General features: G+C 48.8%; 1 protein-coding gene across 8 annotated transcripts in view; it reads left to right on the forward strand.

Moving 5' to 3' along the window:
* FAM222B (family with sequence similarity 222 member B) overlaps window positions 1-17,108 on the forward strand; it is a 28,194-nt gene that overhangs the window by 6,014 nt on the left and 5,072 nt on the right. For 4 of the 8 annotated variants that reach the window (XM_019511250.1, XM_019511251.1, XM_019511249.1 and 1 more), the window contains exon 2: window positions 12,572-12,699. The exons of 2 other annotated variants lie outside the window; for them this stretch is intronic. In XM_019511250.1, coding sequence (XP_019366795.1) covers window positions 12,618-12,699 — 82 coding nt within the window. In that variant the 5' untranslated portion in view covers window positions 12,572-12,617. Of the gene's footprint in view, window positions 1-2,378; window positions 3,326-12,571; window positions 12,700-14,251; window positions 15,657-17,108 lie in introns of those variants that run through there. 2 more of the 8 variants (XM_019511253.1, XM_019511256.1) reach the window with 2 other exon arrangements.

Below are 17,108 nucleotides of genomic sequence, written 5' to 3' on the forward strand. Positions count from 1 at the left end.
AAGGTTTTTTTTTTTTTTTTTTTTTGTAGCTGCAGAAGGATGCTGCTGAGCATCGCACTCCAAAACTTGGCTTTTCTGAATCTGTGGACAGAAATCTCTTGTTCTGATGATATGTTGAGCTTCCCACAGTCTCTCAAGTGCGCCAGCCAAGTTTCACTGTTGCTCTTCTGCGTGGTGGACAGCAAGGAGCTGGAGGCCGACCAGCTAGTTTTTGTGCTTGTAAGGCAATCTCTCTATAGCAGAGATCTTTGTTCGTAGCAGGGGCTGGATGTGCGAATGTATATTTTTATTTTTCCCCCTATTCAGAAGTACCGAGGTGTCCTTTGGGTTTTTCAGGAAACTTGTATTGAAAGTAGGTCTGGGACAAGACGGTGGCAGGACCCCTGTACCTGTTGCCAGGTAAAAGTCTGTTCGTTTTGTCTTCCTGGTAGCGCCCTCTCCTTCTGAATCAGTCTTTCCCTCTTGGGGTTGGCTTTCTTATCCTGCGAGCACCTTACGCTTGTAAAGCAGCTTCCAATGGAGCCTTTCAGAGTGCTTTCCAATTATTAATTAAGCCTTACAACATCCCCTGTGAAGCAGGAAAGTATTATCCTCATATTACAAATGGAAAACAGGTGCATAGAGGCTGACTTTCCAAGGTCACACAGAATGTCTGCAGGACCCCAAGGAATAAAACCAAGATTTTTTGTCTTGCATTTTAACCACAAATCTCACTTGTTTCTCCCAAAACTCCCCCCCCCCCCCCCCCCAAAAAAAAAAAATAGTGCTTTTGATGGGGTCACGCAATTGTATTTGTACTGCACCTGGCCTCTGAACTCGGGAACAAAATAGGTAACACAACATGAAGCAACTCTCTTCTTGACTAAACATGCCCAAGTAGCACAAGCATCTGTCCAGCAGTGGCTGAAACCCAGATCCAGTCAGTGCTAAGCTTGGTGTGCTAGTGGGGCAGTAATGCCTCTTTTACAGAGGAAGAGTTGGTTTGTTTTGATTTTTTTATATTGAGCAGGAATTCAAGCTGGTTGTTGTGAATGAAGACTAGAGTATCTGTCCCAGATTTATAGCGCAAATCTATGGATGAAGATTGATTTTTTTTTTTTTTTTTTCTTCTGCATTTTTAACTAGGCATGTTGCTGGTTTGAGCTAGAAGTAATTTTACAAAATTAAGACTTTCACCATTTTTTTGCAATGTCTGCCTAGCAAATAGCTGGCTTGTTGTTTACACATCTCACATAGTTAAAACTGTTGCCAGTTCACTGTGACTGCGCATTTCAAGAAATTATTGGCACACAAAAACACAGTCATTATCTTTCTCTAACTCGCAATTTTCCCGTGCTCAAGATGGCTATCATTTCCCATAACTTACAATGAGACGGAAGCTACCTGTTGAGATTGGAGCTAATCACACCCCAGGTAAATTTTATCACTGTGTGAATTAATTGCTTTTAAAAGGAAAGGGGAGGGGGGGGACTGGAAAAACAGGCAGTCAATCATGTACAGCCACAAGGACCCCTCTAAAAGTCGCGCTCCGGGGCTCAGTCCTAGGCTTTTCGGTCACTCCTGCAGGCCTTGGTGAGTCCATTCCTCTTCAGTGGAGCAGCCAGTGCACAGCGAGGCATTGCCCACCTTCTGCTGATTTCTTAGCCAGCTGCGTGCTGGACATCGAAGCAAACTAGGTACGTTCGGCTCTTAGCCCAGCATGGTCTGCTGTTGGGACTGGAGCAGCCTGGAAGCTAGTTCCTGGCTGTTGGAGTGGAGGGAGGAAGCACCGCTCACACGCCATCAGTCTCCTTTATGCTATAATACAAATCCTTCTCCCCAGCCTGGTCCTTCCCCCGTAACCCAGCATATAGCAAACAGCTTGTGCACACGGGATGCCGCTGCTGTGGCTGTCACCGAGTTTTGCCGTCTGCTGCGAGGGAAAGCGCATAGCAGGATTCCTCATTGCTTGAGGGCAGAAGGAAGCGCCGCGGGAGGACGCAGAATCCCTCGACGTATGTGCAGGCAGGCAGGCGTGGGAGTGTCTGGGACTTGATGGTTCCTTGCCTGGGTAGGGTTTGCATTGAGGGGCAGTGGCAGGGCCCCGGGTTAAAGCAGCCTTAATCCCTTTCCAAACAAAGGTGCATTTGTGTAGCTGTTCAGCTTCCTGGAGCTTGCAGGTGCAGTTGGGAGGTCCAGGAAGGAGTGGTCTGATCCCTCTGTGGTGTACGCTTTTGGGGAGGGGAGTGTGTCCTGCTGGGCATTGCAAGGGCCATCCAGGAACCTGGAGGGCTCTTTCCTTGTTACAGACTCTCCCTATGCCTGAAGAAGGGCACTTGTGCCCGAAAGGTTGCAAAGAACAACTTTTCCAACTACGTAGTTGGTCTCATAAAAGAGGTGCCATCTACCCAAAGAACCTTGTCTGCTTCCTTGTTCCGGCCCTGGTTGAAGAGCCCCTGGTGCATTGTAGAAGGAAGGCAGGGCAGCACCTTGGACACTGCACGGGTCAGAGAAGCAGGAGCTTGCGTGGTATGAAAGCTTGTGCCTCTCCCAAGTTAGCCGGGAAGGTGCTGCCTGCCTTCAAGCTAACGTGGCTCGCTGCCTCATTTTAGCAGTAGGCAGGCTAGCCAGGTGTGTCCCAATTGTAAGCGCCGCCTGTCTAAATTACCCCACACCCTGACTTCTGCACTTCTCTTCCTGCATCTTTCCCTTCCTCTGCGCAGTGTTGTGCCTTGTGAAACAGTTGTTGCAGCACAACCCAGCACGTTGCTGCTTGACTGGGGGGCCTGCTCGGCTGTAGTCCTGCAAGCCCTTTTGCTACGGAAGGGGAGGAAGAGCAGAATTGAACGCCTCTCCGTGCTTTCCTATGGTGAAGGTGCAGTGGAGATTAATACAAAAGCAGTGCAAGCAAGCCACTTCGCCTGGTCCCCTCCCGCCCTGATTTCAGTTGGGGAGCTCTCTTCTTGCTCCTACGCTGGCCGGTAGCGATCGTTTCAAGTGTGACTGTACAGCTCGAAGCCTTGGCAGGGCCCTTTAGTTTTTCTGCTTGCTGTCAGTTCCACATCTCCCCAGCCTGATCCTAGCCTTGGGCCAGGCCTTCAACACCTGGTAGGAGCTACCTTACATCTGTGTTGCCTGTCAGCTTCTATCGCATGTCAAAATGGGGAGTTAACTCTAAAAATAGCTTGAATATGAAATGGCTGCTTTGAATCTACCAGAATGAGTCGCAGACCTGGGGCTGGGGCACAGAGGAGTTGGCGTTTCCAGGTCTTGAATCTTGGCTTCCTGGAGACGAGCAATGCTGCCCTGTTCTGAAGAGTCGCGAGTGGACGAGCGGTGGACGACGGTAGGACTTTTTGGAGCAAGACCCAGGCTCTGTTTCCAGCCACGCTGCTTGCTTACCTGGAGACCTTGGTCTAAGGCCCCCCACCAGTGGGAGCTGACATTTATCCTTGCCGCTCCATCCAGGTGTGGAAGTCTAGCGTCCATTTTACAGATGGCCAAGCTGAGGCACAGAGGCTGTGAAGAACTTGCCTACTATCACATGGGGAATCTGAGGCAGCAACAGATGTTGCAGCCATCTCCTGCGTCTCCCCAGTGCTTCAGTCACAAAAGCCTTTTCCTCTCCTATTTTAGCTCGTGTGTCCTGGTTTATTCCTCTGTAGGGTATCCTTCTCTGGTGGGGAGCGGGGGGGTGTCACTCTTGCCTGTCTCCGTGGTGGTGAGGCCTGAGTGATGTTTGTCAAGTGCTTTGAGAGACACGGGCGAAAGGCAAAGTGTTAATTATTACAAGTGGAAGCAGGTTTGAAAGGGAGGGGGAGCCATTTTCTGGTCTGTTAGTTAGCAAAAATGCAAAATATAAATGGGCCAACCAGCAGGAATTAAGCTAAAAGCTCCCCTCCCCCAAGCACCTGCATGGGCTGAGCACTTAAAGGCAGTTGATTGTCACTGCTGCAGCAAAGATCTGAGAAGCCTGGTTCTGGAAAAGCAAAAGCAACTGAGATTTCCCAAGGTTCAAATGACCAATAATGGCGGGGGGGGGAAGCATTTCTAGTTAATACATTTCCGGTTTCACAAATGCAGAAGGAGCATTTCAGTCCTTCCGCTCATCAGATTTACAGTGCTTGGGGGTTTGTGAAACTCTGGTGGTGCTGCCATTTCAGTACTAAGCAGCCAGGGGGTCAGCGAAGCAGCAACTTGGGGTGTGTTTCAGAAACTCTTCCTCCTTTGTGCTCCTGGTTATGGTTCAAATGCCTCTTTAGTGAGGAGAGGCATTGTTAATGGCTTTATCTTGGCCCAACAAGCTGGGCATTAGCAGAAATGCCGAGTGAATTGCAATGGGGAAGCTGCGAGAGTGATTTCATGTTTGTCCACATTATTGCTAGCACTTTCATTTGTAGAGTACGAGCAGGAGCAGGCTCCTTGCCAGCAACAGCTTCATTCAGATTAGGGCTTTAGTTCAATTATGTCCAATTAACTTTTATTGCAGATAGCAGTGATAATTACTTGCAAGTCAATTTTTTGGCTGTGGTTATCCCAAGGCTAAAGTCTGAGCTTGATGGATTTTAATAACTGGAGTGACGCATTGCTCTTCCTTCTTTTTTGGGCCTCATTTAGACAAAAGGTCAGGAGCTATGTAAAAATCCATCGTACAATTAAGACCTACTGTTCTGCTCTTCAGCAGGCATGTAGTATTTTAAAAGAAGCTATTGGGACCAGTCTAAAAGGGCTTTTTATATTTTCAGATCATAACCTTGAGCTTGCTGCTGCGCTGGGACAAAAGAATGGGTTGGATGGGACTGATGTCATTCGGTATAATGTGTGCCTATTGTGAGCTGGTAGATGCAGCATTGTCTTTTTGAAGTGTATTATACATTCTGTTCAAAATCACAAGTGCTGGTTTGAAGACTCGTCACCCTTGGTTGTCATCAGGTCCACAAGGATTGCAAGGCATGTGGGAAAAGCGTGTTGCCTTTAGGTATTGCAGCCTGCAAGCTCCTTAGTTGCCTTTGCTCTTGGGTGTTGGCCTCCGTGACTTGGGGAAAAGGACGAAGATGTACCGCTGTCGCTGAGCTCCCAAGGAGATGGACCACATCTGCTTAAATGCCCTCTGCCTTCCTCCCCTAACTTTAATTTGGTTGCCTGCCTACCGTTATAAATGGAGGTGAGCTTAAAAGGTGAGATGGTTTGTAAGCAAAATCATGGTTAATTAAACTGCACAGAGCAAAAATTGATTTTGATTGAAAGCGTTGCAGGGATTGCGGGAAGGTCCGTGTTGATTCTGAAAGCCCAAAGGTTGGGAGATGCTGACATAGCATTTCAGCCAGTACCAAGGGTAACTTTCTATTGTTTGTGGCTCCTACTTGTTTATTCCCAAATACACTTGCCTGCATTGTGATTTATTGCCACGTCAAGGGACTCCTCCTCCTCTCTAATGTTATTTTGCAGTTTTCCATTTATAAAATATTAAAAAGCTGTTGTATCCGTTGCCTGGGAATACAAAGCTAGTTTAGTCATGTAGCTGTGGGAAACAGTTAGATTTATCTCTTCCTCTAGCACGTTTAGAGCGGAGATCCTACATGAGGGCGTCTGTATGGTGTAACGTCCAGTGATGGAGGGTCAGTTTAAGACTCGTAAAAGGCCGGAAGTCTGGGAGATAAGCTAATGACATGAGGCCAAGCCTTGGAACGAGTGAGGAAACAGGCTGGGATCGACTACAGTTTTTCAAAGTTGGCTGGGGCTCGGGGAAGGGAGGGGCGAGCGTGTATGTAAAAAGGAGTGCTACGGCTTTGTATCCGAATAGCTGCTACTTAAATCGCCAACAATTGTCAAGCCTAGGCGATTTTGAAAATAAGAGTCTTTCCTTTGGAAGGAGGTCTGAATCATTCCACGTTCCAGCCTTTCCTTGTCATTATCACGAGCATATTCAGGGGACTCCAATGTGTAGTTCGAAACCGAACCTTTGAGTTGGTTTGGGAGAAGTAAAAGGGAGGAGTGTCAGTTCAGCTTAGAGTTTTATCCTCGGGGCCGTAATCAGGAAGGTAAATGAGATGCTGATTTTCTTTTTCTCTTTTGTGCAGGGCCCGAACATTTAATGCAAGCCAGCTGCCTTCCTGCCGGGCTCTTGCAGACATTTGCACCTCAGCAACTTTGCTCTCCGTTCGTTTTTGGCTTTGGAACATTTGTGTAGGCTGAACTTAGATCGTGCAGTGCGGTTGTGGCATTTCAGACAGCCGCTGTGTGAAATAGAGCCGAGTAGAAGCAAAGAAACCCAGCAACCTATCCGTGCTGCTGGCCCTTGCCAGGCGTAAGAGACCCCAGGGTGGGAAACGTAATGGTTGAAAGATATTTTTCATGGTGTGAATAGATGTTGCTGCTTGCCCCCCCCCCCCCCCCCCCCCCCCCCCCCCCCCCCCCCCCCCCCCCCCCCCCCCCCCCCCCCCCCCCCCCCCCCCCCCCCCCCCCGGGTCCTTAGCTTTGTGGGATAAATTGTGAAGATCTGGAGTTCATCTTGGAGCTTCGAGCATGCCGGTTTTGTTCCACGCGCCCAGAGCTAGATTTCCATGCTTACTGCTTTTCCAAGTGAGATCCATTTCCTATGAGCCACCGGCCTGTGGCAGCTGGTGGGGAGCATCTCCTCCATCCCTTTGCTCTGTGGTGCAAGGCCTTGTGGTACATAGGGAAGCTTAGCAAATGTTGTGAGAGTGTGGTGTGCTTGTACAATGAGGCAACTTCCGCGTCCTGAGAACTTCCTGGTCACTCTGCATCGTTCCCTGGTTTCCCCCAGCTGTTCCCTACAAGGTAGAGGGACAGTGCAGGCAGCGGTAACTGCTGGGCTTCGTCACGTGGAGTGAGACCTTCCGAATGGCCCGGCTTTCTCCCCCCACGCTGCAGGACAAGCAGGACTGGGGCATGCAAACCAGCCCAGGAGGAGGGATGGGTTGGTGGAGTCACCTTTGTCTCAGCAGCGGACCTTGATTTGCTCTGACCTGTGTGTATAACAACAGTGAGGTGCAACTATTAAACCCTAGCCTAATTACAACCTCATTTCTTTAAATGCAGTCTAGGCACCAGATTTTGAGTAATTTTAACTGCATGGACGGTTTGAGTTGCCTGCATACATTTATTGTGAGAAGCGTCTGGGACCAAGAGAGGACTGACCTGAATGTCTTAAAGGGCCTGATTTTCAATGAGTTTCTAACTCCCAATGGATTAACCTGCAAAATCTCAGAAAATATGTCCCGTTCTGGAAGGTTTAGCGCAGTACATTTGGGGAGGCCATGTAAAATGCACAGAATTTGAAGCAAGATTTTTAAGTGCAAAATGGAATTGAGTCTTAACAGTGGAGCCATGGTCAGCACCTCCGTACGCATCCTGTTGCACTGTCAGGAAACCAGACTTGGCGCTCGGTTTACCAGGCTGGTGTGAACAGGATGATTTGCAAGTCAGGCTGCAGTAGAGCCTGAACAACAAGAATTCAAATGAAATGCTTCCACTTTAAAAAAAAAAAAAGGCTGTCCTTTGTAACCAAAAACCGTTCCTTGAAAATTGCTTTTGTCATCCAGGGGCTTCAGCCTCTCTGTCCCTACAGGGAGTGAGCAAGGGGCAGCTTTTTTGCAGTCTGTGGAAGGTTTTTTGAAACCTAAAAACAACCCTATGGGGGTTGGAGCTGACGAGGAATTCTTAACGAAGTAAATGTGTGTGCTTTGGCCAGCAGGGAATGGCCGCTTTCCCGGGGCAGTCATCTGACCACTCTGAATTTAATGCTGCCTTTGGCTGCTCTTAATCACCTGTTCATATTGTAATGTGCCATTATGCGGTTTATTGCTGCATGTGTGAAAGGCACTGATGTTCTCCGTGGCACTTTAGCAAGACGTTTGCCCATAAGTCACAGTGCTCAGACTACAGGGATATTTAGTGACTAAGCAGCTAAGCAAGCCCTCCGCATATCTTCCTGCAAGAGCTGCGCCTTGTGTTTGTGCTACGTGTGGGTCCGCTCTCGCTTGTTAGGGGAGTAATGGGCAGGGCAGTCAGTTGCATGAATTTTCTGGGGTCACAAGCTATTTAAGCTGAAAAAAGGTAAAGTACCATTTCCTGGGTGGACATCATTCTGGAGCAGGGTGAAAAATCAGATGCTTAGAGGGATCTGATCGTTATTAGTGCAACTAAAATCTTCTGCCTCGGTTAACATGCTTTGGCAGGCGCTCCCATCTGTGTGTGTTGTCACTGAGAGCCAGACCTGGGTTTTGCCTTGTGAAAGTATGAGAAGAATGAGGGAAGAGGAGAGAGTGTGGATGTTTTTCTGCTGAATCCGAGCATTTCTTATTGCTTACTCAGGTGCAGCAGTATCTAAGGAAGGAACGCCTGGGGCGGTGGCAACTTGCAATGGTTTTGTCTCCTTTTGATTAAAATGAGCTGGGTTTCTCGCTTGGTCTTTCATCCTCGCTTGGGCATAATTTGGGATGGGAAACTGCCCAGAGGATGCCTGGAAAGTTCTCGGGGAGTACTGCGTCTTCGTTGCACTCATGAATACATCTCGAATATGGAGGTCAAGCAACTTTCTAGTCTTCATGTAATTCTTTTAAGCCCTAAATGTGGCGAGTCAGCACTCATTTTAACCCCTTTTAAAGGGCTTTGGGAATTCAGTTTATTAGAAGCAGTGAGAAAAATGGTGGGTTCAGGTTTCGAGGTCTTAACCCTCAAGCCTGCGTTTTCATGAATGCGGGCGATTGCTATCCGGTAGCGATTCAACACAGAGCTGACGTGAAGTTGTTCTCCTGGTGTTCTGCATAATTGTCTGAACTGTGCTCTGCCGGGAGAGTTTGGGGTATTTACATTTCTCACAGGATTGCCAGGGAATGCTTTTCTGTTCAAAGGGCCCAGTGTCTGCCGTGATGCGTAGTGGGGTGGGATCCCGCAGCCGGTGTTCAGGATCCAAGATGATGGCGAGCCCTGCTTTGCTGTAGCTCGGCACTGAGGATCGTTGGCGCGGGACCTGGGAGGCTGGAAGCATTTGTGCTATGAAGATATTTGCACAAGGAAGGCGTACCGGGTTTCTGGCGGTTGGTTTTGCGGGGCGTGGGTGTTGGTCGGTTGGCTGCATGCACACGTGTAAGTGAGCGTGTTGTACAAATTGAGCGATTGTTGTGAGACAGGAGGTTGTCAGTCCGGATACTCTTTTTCTATCGTGCGTGTTGGCAATGGTGGGTCTTTGACAAGGCAGCTTTGTCCCTCTGCCACCTTTCTCTGAAAAGAAATGGCCAAGTTTCAAAGCAGAATTGTTCGAGAAACCGCTTTTGTGTCGGAGCACACGTGCAGCGTTAACTTCTTCTAAATTGGGAGTAATTGGCTCTCAGACCTGCCAGATTGGAGATCTGATGTAATTTAGCCAGCCCGATTCTTTCCAAGTGATCTCTGTGGGGTGTCTGGAGCTCTGGCTTCTTGGGCCAGTCTCTAGTTTTCCAACTTCCCTCTTCCAGGCCTTGAAAAGTGTGTCCAGTTCTCTTAACTGGGATTCCCAAAGCGGCAAATTTCACTAGGTATTTTCTGAGACTATCCATGCCTTCTTCTTTTTGGGTGCACCGAGCCCTGTCTCCCTTTCAGTTGTTCTTTAAACGTTGCAGCCGCAGCACTTCCGTATGTAGGCAGGAACGCGCAAAAAATACGGTGCAATAAAACAGCTGTCCTCTGCTTATGGTTTTCGTGGTGCTGGACTTCTATGAAATGGATAAGTTGGCTACAGAAGGGAAATGGGGATCACATGCTTATCATTTAAACGATTTGGCTCTTCATATCAGTCCTGCCAGCCTTGGCAAGGGGAAGAAATGGGACACCTAGAAAGGCTTGATAGCAGCATGCCATCCTTTGTCTGCTGAAGGGCCACGCTGGTAATGTGCTGGTGGCTTGAAGACCCGTCTGTACTGTGCAGCCGCCCGGCTTTCGCGGAGACCCACTGGCGTTTCAGGCCAGAGCCTGCGGTTTGCCCTGTCCACGAGCCTTCGGGTTTGGCGGCCGTGCCTCTTGCCCTAGAGAGGAGGGCAGCTGTTGTCTGCGGGCTGGGGGACACCAGATGAACGTGGTAGTTCTTGCTGTCAGCAGTAACCAGCCGTGAAGCAGAGGCCGAGTTTTGGATTATCTTCTGTGTCAGGATGCAGAAGAGCGTGAAAGGCATTAGCTAGATGTTAGCTTTAACAGTGTTCCCCACTTACATGACCTGCTTTTTTAATTTTTTTTTTTTTTGCAAAGCTGTTTTCCTTGTTTTGAGGTTTAATAGTGATCTTCCCCGGCAGTGAATGAAAGGGCCTAGGCACAGAGCATACTGTCCTGCTTGGACAGGCCAAGCCTTTGCTGGGTTTCCTTATAGGTGTCTTTCCTTCCTGGAAATCCAGCTGTCCCTCTCTTCCCTCCACACGCTTGCTTGCAGGTCACCGTGTCTGTTAGTGCAGGATCGGGGCCCTCTGTTTTTGCTGCTGTTTTGTCTGTTAAACACAGCCATTGCCTCTAAGCCTGTTGTGTGTAGCAGGCAGTGCAAGGTGGCACCTTATAGACTAACTCATTCAGAGACCTGAGCTTTCATAGGATGACTTTGTCGGACACTGTGCTGTTTTGTGTTGCAAAATGAGCCGTGAGACAGGGCGGCGAGCATGGTGCATTTGTACTTGTTCTCAGGATACTAACCGGCAGGACACGGTTTAGTGCTACTAGCCATCCTTCTGGGTTGTGCCATAGGACTGTGAACGTGTGGCTGTGGGGACAGAGGAATCTGTTGCTTCGTGTGTTAAGACTAGCACTTTGAGGCAAAACAGCCTGGGCTGTGAGGATGCGCACATCATTTTGCTGTATCATCACTGCTGTAATAGAGTAAGTGCAAAACTTCTCCCATCGCTGGTGGCCATCTCTCTCATTGGGGTGCAGTTACTGTTTAAGTCGGAGAATTTCAGATTAGAAACTTGCCTCCCAGGCATGGATCCCAAGTGCTTCAGGCAAACAGTCTGGTATCTGGTGGTGAGTAGCCCAGGGTCCCTGGAAGGGAGGAGGGAACGCCAGACTTTTCCTGTCCCTATTGTCCTCCATGGTCAGAGAAGATGTGGTTTACTTCTAACAGCTGGTTGTGTGAGACCATAGCAGTTCCTAACCTTCCTGTAGTCCAGCTGGGAGGTTTGGTCCCAACCTGCCCCACTTTAGAGGTGGAGATTTGTCACGGGTGGTCCGACTTGCTTGAAGGGAATTCGTTGGAAAAAATGGCTCGATGCGAGCGAAGCTTCTGCCCCTCGAGGTCTGCTGCTTGCCCTTCACGGAAGCTGGCTCGAGCGGTCGGAGTTAGATGTCCCCACAGATGAGAGTTGCATCCGTTTCTCTAATGGTGCAACCTCAGGATGAGGTGCAGGGTTTGTAAGGCCGCTTTTTTTTTTTTTTTTTGCCTTGTGTGTGAAATTGGGGATCAGTTCAAAGTCATTTGAAATCAGCCAGCAGGTGCTGGGTGTGGGGTCTGGGTGGCAGTCGATCATTCATCATTAGTCTCCCTCGGTGTTTCCTTCACGGTCAGTCTGCGTCCAGCACTAGGTCAGGCTGGCTATCACTTTGCATTTTCCACTGTTGTGCTTCCCCCGGGTGAAACCCAAGGAGGCCTGTCTGGTGCTAGCCAGCCCTTTACAGCCAGCACAGTGTTTGGAAGGGTGCTCCAGGTAGAGGCGGCTCGCATGGCTGCAGAAGGTGCTTGCAGAACTGCCGCCTTAGTGTCCCCGGGAGAGGTGAAGTGTGTCGCAAAAGCTCTTTCGTAATTTGGTTTTGAGCAAATAACTGTCTTTTAGGAGCCGTAACCTTGGTAGGCAGATCTTGGAAACCTCTGAGGGGTAAATCAGCCGCCCTTCCTCACTTAGCAGTTGGCTTCCTCTGCTTGCAACCAAGACTGAGACGGAGCTGCTGCCTGCAGCGCAGGGGAGCTTTTTATCCACGAAACCAAGCCCAGCACATGCGTGTGGCTCCTGTGTGTCGTGTGCTGCGTGCCACATAACTGGTTACAGCTTCTTCACCTGTTCCATAACTACAGAGAATTAATTTGCTCAAAAGGTCAAATAACATTATTGCCTGGGCTTATTAGGCTGCAGTTGTGCTGCTTTCCCTGTTACTCAAGGCCTAATTATTTTGCATCGTATTTTTGAGCGGTATGTTGACTTCTTCTGTCCTGAAGAACCAAATAGGAGGCCCCTCCTAGTAAACCCAGATTGTTTTTGGCTTTAGAAAAGCCCTGTAAGTAGAGGTGCCAAAATTAGTACTTTGTAGGTTAGACGCTTGAGACCTTCCAGCGGGGCTGAACACTGTCAAGTGTCGGCAGAGGCAGGTATTAATTTTCCAGTTTTTCATTTCTCAGTTGGCGCACAGCTGTGCCATTTTAAAATGTCAGTTTAGCCATGGCAACAGTTTGAAAGCAAACTATTGCTTGAGATGAAAATACAGAGATTTTTTCATCAACACGTTACTAATTACATTGCATCCGTGAAGCGTGGGTCCCTCCTTAACCTACCAGAGGCTGTTTGACTGTCGTCGCGACATCCTTGCCTTATAACCTTGCCTTGTCTCTCTGTTGTTGCAGTGTGCGGAGGAGTGAATGCCCCATGTTGTGTTAGTGCCTGTCTGCCATGCTGGCCTGTCTGCCAGGACCAGGCGACCTCTCCTTTCAGCTTCTTTCTTACATGCAGATGAACACTGGACTTCAGAAATGTGAGTGACGTTTTGCCTGCAGGATTTGGTTCATTGTTAAATCTGGCACTGGTACAGCTGCACATTTAGGGGGCAGTGGAAAAACTGTTTAATATTAGAGTCTTTATGTTTTGTCATGCCTTCCAGGCACCCATCGATGATGGCTGTGGGAAGGAGCGCTACTAAAGTTCGAGCATTAGCAGCAAGCTCCCTCCCCCTGCCTCCCCACGCCTTACTTCAGAGAGGTTAATTTTAACCGTAGCAAGGCAGCATGCAAAACAGTCTTCCATTTACATTCCTGTCTCTCTGCTAAAAGCGTTTTGCAGCAAAAGCGTGTGTTGACCCGACTCTGAATGCATGTTCCGATTCATTTTCACTAAATTAAATAGAAGAGCAGACGCCAGTGGAAATTAGGCTGCACTTAATGGAGATCTGGTGAGGTTCGCTCTGTTGCTATAAGGTGCATCACTTATAACACGTGTTCCTAATGTATACAGCCACAGTTTCTAGTGATCAGTCTTGCTGTTGCTTCCTTCTGTCTCCTCTAAGTTTCTGAAAATACTTTGATGTATGGGAGGTGCGGTGATAGACACCTGCACTTCCAGTTGCCTCATTCGTTCCTGTGGTATTTCAGGTAAACCTTGGATTTGGGAATAGGCGTTCGGTTATTAAAGAGATGTTTCAAGCTACCCCATCTGCTCTGTTTGCCAGCCTCCGGAGACTGCTCAGGTCGTGCATCTGATTCTACACTGGGGATAGCAAATAGGAAGTTGTTCAGGAAGCCCAAAGTGCAGCACAGGCTTGATCTCCATGCAGAAGCTAACTTTATCTTGTCCAAAGTATCTTAAACTTAAATGTAAGGAAAACCCTGTGCCTTCAGTTAACCATGGTTGGACTCGTTATCGCCTTTCAAAATCAAGCAATGTACGCTCCAATTATAGTCCAGCTGTTGACCTGTTAGGGTTCGTGATGTGCTCCTCAAATCTAGCATGAAATGTTGGGAGGGAAAGAAATAGTCTCCAGGTTCGGCAGCTGCCAGAAGAAAGCACGTTTCTGGAGCACGAGTGCGTGTTTTGCATTTCAGTACTTAAGTGGCATTTGTCCGAACGTGCCTCCAGCGTGCGCTGTGACTGCCGTGGCAATAGCAACAAGAGAAAGTGTCCGGAAAGGGGCATCCACGTGTGGCACGAAAGTAGCTAAAAGCGACTGGCGCTCTCCCTTTCCTCACTTCAGTGACTTCCTAGTCCTGGTAGTGCCGGCCAAAATGTGTGTACAGCTAATTGCTCAGAGGGCAGCACCTGTATGGCAGCTTCGTACAAAAGAAGCCTGGAGAGCTTTCCTTACCTGGTGGTCGTGTTAGAGCAAGGGAAAGCTTGTTGATCAGTCGAATCCTCTATCTTGGTTGTGTCGAGATGGGGTGCGTGGCTTCTGTACTGCATTGGTTCTGTATTGGGCAGGGTAGCTTGCTTAACCTAGCAGCAGCTCTGAGCCTGGTGCTGCTGGCTGGTTCCAGGCCCTGCTAAACCCTGGATGGGAAGCGTGCCGTATCTCTTTGAGTGAGGAGCTTAGGGGCTGGGTGTTGAACAAATTTGGGACAACTGGCAAGGCACTTGCTGGTGGAAATTCTTAGCAGGTCCGGCTCACTCTGATTTACATTGAAAATCAAACTGCTCCTACAGACCTCGCCCCCTCCTCCTGCAGATATGTGTAAGATTAATTGGGTGCCTTTCTCGACATATAGTGTATGCATAAGCACTTTAGCCCCTGGCCAAAGGAAAGCTGGGTTAATGAGTGTTTCTAATGAACACCTACTTGTGATTCCTTTATTTTGGGGGTGGCTGCGGCGGAGAGTTTGAAATAGCGCTGTGCTTTTTATAGAAGCCACATTGCTGTACCTGATAACCTGTATTAAAATAACACCCCCCTCCCTCCAAAGCCAGCAGTAGCTTTCTGGATCCGTGTTCTACTTAAAGCTCCACATGCATTGGTTTCCTTCTTCCCCGTGCAGCCTCAAGCAGAGGGATTTTTTCCAAGGATGCTCTTTGGAAGAACAGGTTTCTGGAAGCGACTTGTTAATATTTTTACTTCGATAAAGATGTTTTTCACAGACTTTGAGGAAAAGGCCTGATTGTTCACCCCCTGCCATTTCAAGGGTAAGGAGAGAGAGCCTGCCATGTCCTTAGCTGCGTATGAGTGCGACCATCGGTCTTTATCTGCATTGCTCCCTCCCTTGCCTCCGCCACTTGATGATTCTGCTGAAGACTCGAAATATTTGAGCAGTTTTCTTATCTACCCTGGGTGCAAGCCAGGCGTATGAGGACCTTAGGGTTCGATACAGTAGTGGTGAAGCCACAGTAAAGACCAAGTGTGGTCTGTGAGTTGCTGGGCTACAAGACAAACCCATGGGCAAAAATTAACTCCTGCCCAAGGCTGGAGAAGTCTTTCATTAAACCTGCAGAGAGATTGCTGCAGCCGAGAGCTTTACCTAGGGATTGGTGTAGCTCTTCCTTGTTTGTCTGAACCAAAATGCTTTGATTATTGTAATGATCCTTAAGGCCTGTTATACTTTAATGACTTTTAATGAAAATTTAACCATAAGTAGCTTACAAAGCTGTGGTTTTTAAAGCCGTACTGCGAAATGCACTTAAGAAAAGATGTAACATCAGTGCTGCAACGAAGCAGAGAAACATGCCGCTGCTAACGAGAGGGTATCTGCTATGGGAAAATGTACATCTAATCGTTGTATGGCCTGGCATCAAGTTCCAGCACTGGTCGCAAGCGATGGGGATGTCAGACGCAAATGCACATCTTGTGTATATCCATCCTTGATGTTTTCTTCTTGCCACAGTCCACTGAACTAAGGCATCGTTTTTCTGCCCTACTTAATCCTCCTGGCTGTTGCATTGCCGTCTTGGGACCCTTGCACTGACTCTTCAGGATCTCTGGTCACCTGCAAATTCCTGTGGCATCACCTTTACGTTTGATACCAGGTTTTCTGTGTTGCTGTCCAGACTGATGAAATGACTGAGTCTGGTGGAAGCACTGGTGAAACGTAAGGCTGCCTTGCACTAAGGTGCGAGAGCCTTGGGAGGGGGGGTGTTCTCCTGATGGAGCCCGTGTAAATGGAACGAGCGATTGAGCTGTTTCAGGGCAAAAGGGGCGTCTCATTTGGAGACAAGAATCGCCAAGAAAAGGTGGGAGGCATTTTTATAGAAAGGGAGAGGGGCAAATTTCATAGAGGGGTCTGAAAGGTGCTTTATTAATCAATTTAAGATTGGACCTGGAGTTCCTTTTTGGTGCACATTTTCACTTGAATGGAGGGCTTGTTTTAACCCTTAAGGGCAACCTTGGATTTGAAGTAAGGAACCCTTTCAAGTTCACCATTATGGATGTCCATAGCTGATAGATTTGCCCCGTTCAGTCATGTTTTGACATGCATCTTTGTGAATATTTGAACTGCTTCCTGATGGGAATTGCAATGCTTTGTATCAAAATGCAACCCCAGGACCCTGGCTGTTGGGAAGGTGGTCTTATCTAGGTGATGAAGTACCTGGCATACTTAGTCACTGGCGACATTTGCTGTCTGGTTTGATGTTAGAACACCCAGACGTGAGCAAATAAAGAGAAGGAGTGTTAAATGGGAGCTGTTGGACGTGGACCTTGATCCACCGAGGTCTGAGCTCCCTTCAGTGTGGCCAGTAGCTGCTGTTCATCAGCACAGCGCCCCTGGAAACGCAAGGGGCGTTCTTGGGGGAGCAGGCAGAGAGCATAAGGGGTTGTGGGAGCTTGCTGCAGAAAAGGGATGACAGGTGGCCAGGCATGGCGGCATCCCTGAGCCGAATTCGGGCTTCCTGACGATTAGCAGCCCCCGGCTCAGTCCAGGAGGAAGAGAGCCTGGCTGGCAGGGTGGGAGCAGGAATTGAGAATAAAGGGTGTTTGGGTTAATACCTCAGCAAACGACCAGTTCCTCTACTCGGTAGGGAAGGCATCAGATGCAACGCTTGGACAGCATGGTGAGAGGCCCCTTAACTCTGGCACTGGCTGCATACGTGCCGTGCTAGAGAGAGAGGATGCTTTTGCTTATAAAGCCACCCTCTGCACGCTCTTACTGCGGTTCTTTTTGGTGTCCTTCCCCCTTTCCCTCGCATTGCCTTTGACTTCCTGTAGCTTACTCGTGGGAGCTGTGACTTCTCTGCGGTCGTGGCAGCTAGGCCACAGGTTCTCGAGTGGGAGCTGGACCATGCTGCTGAGGCTTTACCTGCTCTTGGTAGATATCTTCTTTTAAGCCAAGGGTTTCTTGGAGGCCTAGGATGAAGGCCAGCGAGGGCCAAGTGTGCCACTTCCAGGGACGTCAGCCGCAGCACCCTGCCTTGTGAGCGCAGCAGGGAAGCCATAGGAGTCGGGGGGGGGGGGGCCAAGCACTGGGCTGT

Source organism: Gavialis gangeticus, unplaced genomic scaffold (assembly GCF_001723915.1).
Source record: "Gavialis gangeticus isolate Ggan-Ray unplaced genomic scaffold, GavGan_comp1, whole genome shotgun sequence".
In the NCBI taxonomy this organism is placed as follows: domain Eukaryota; kingdom Metazoa; phylum Chordata; order Crocodylia; family Gavialidae; genus Gavialis; species Gavialis gangeticus.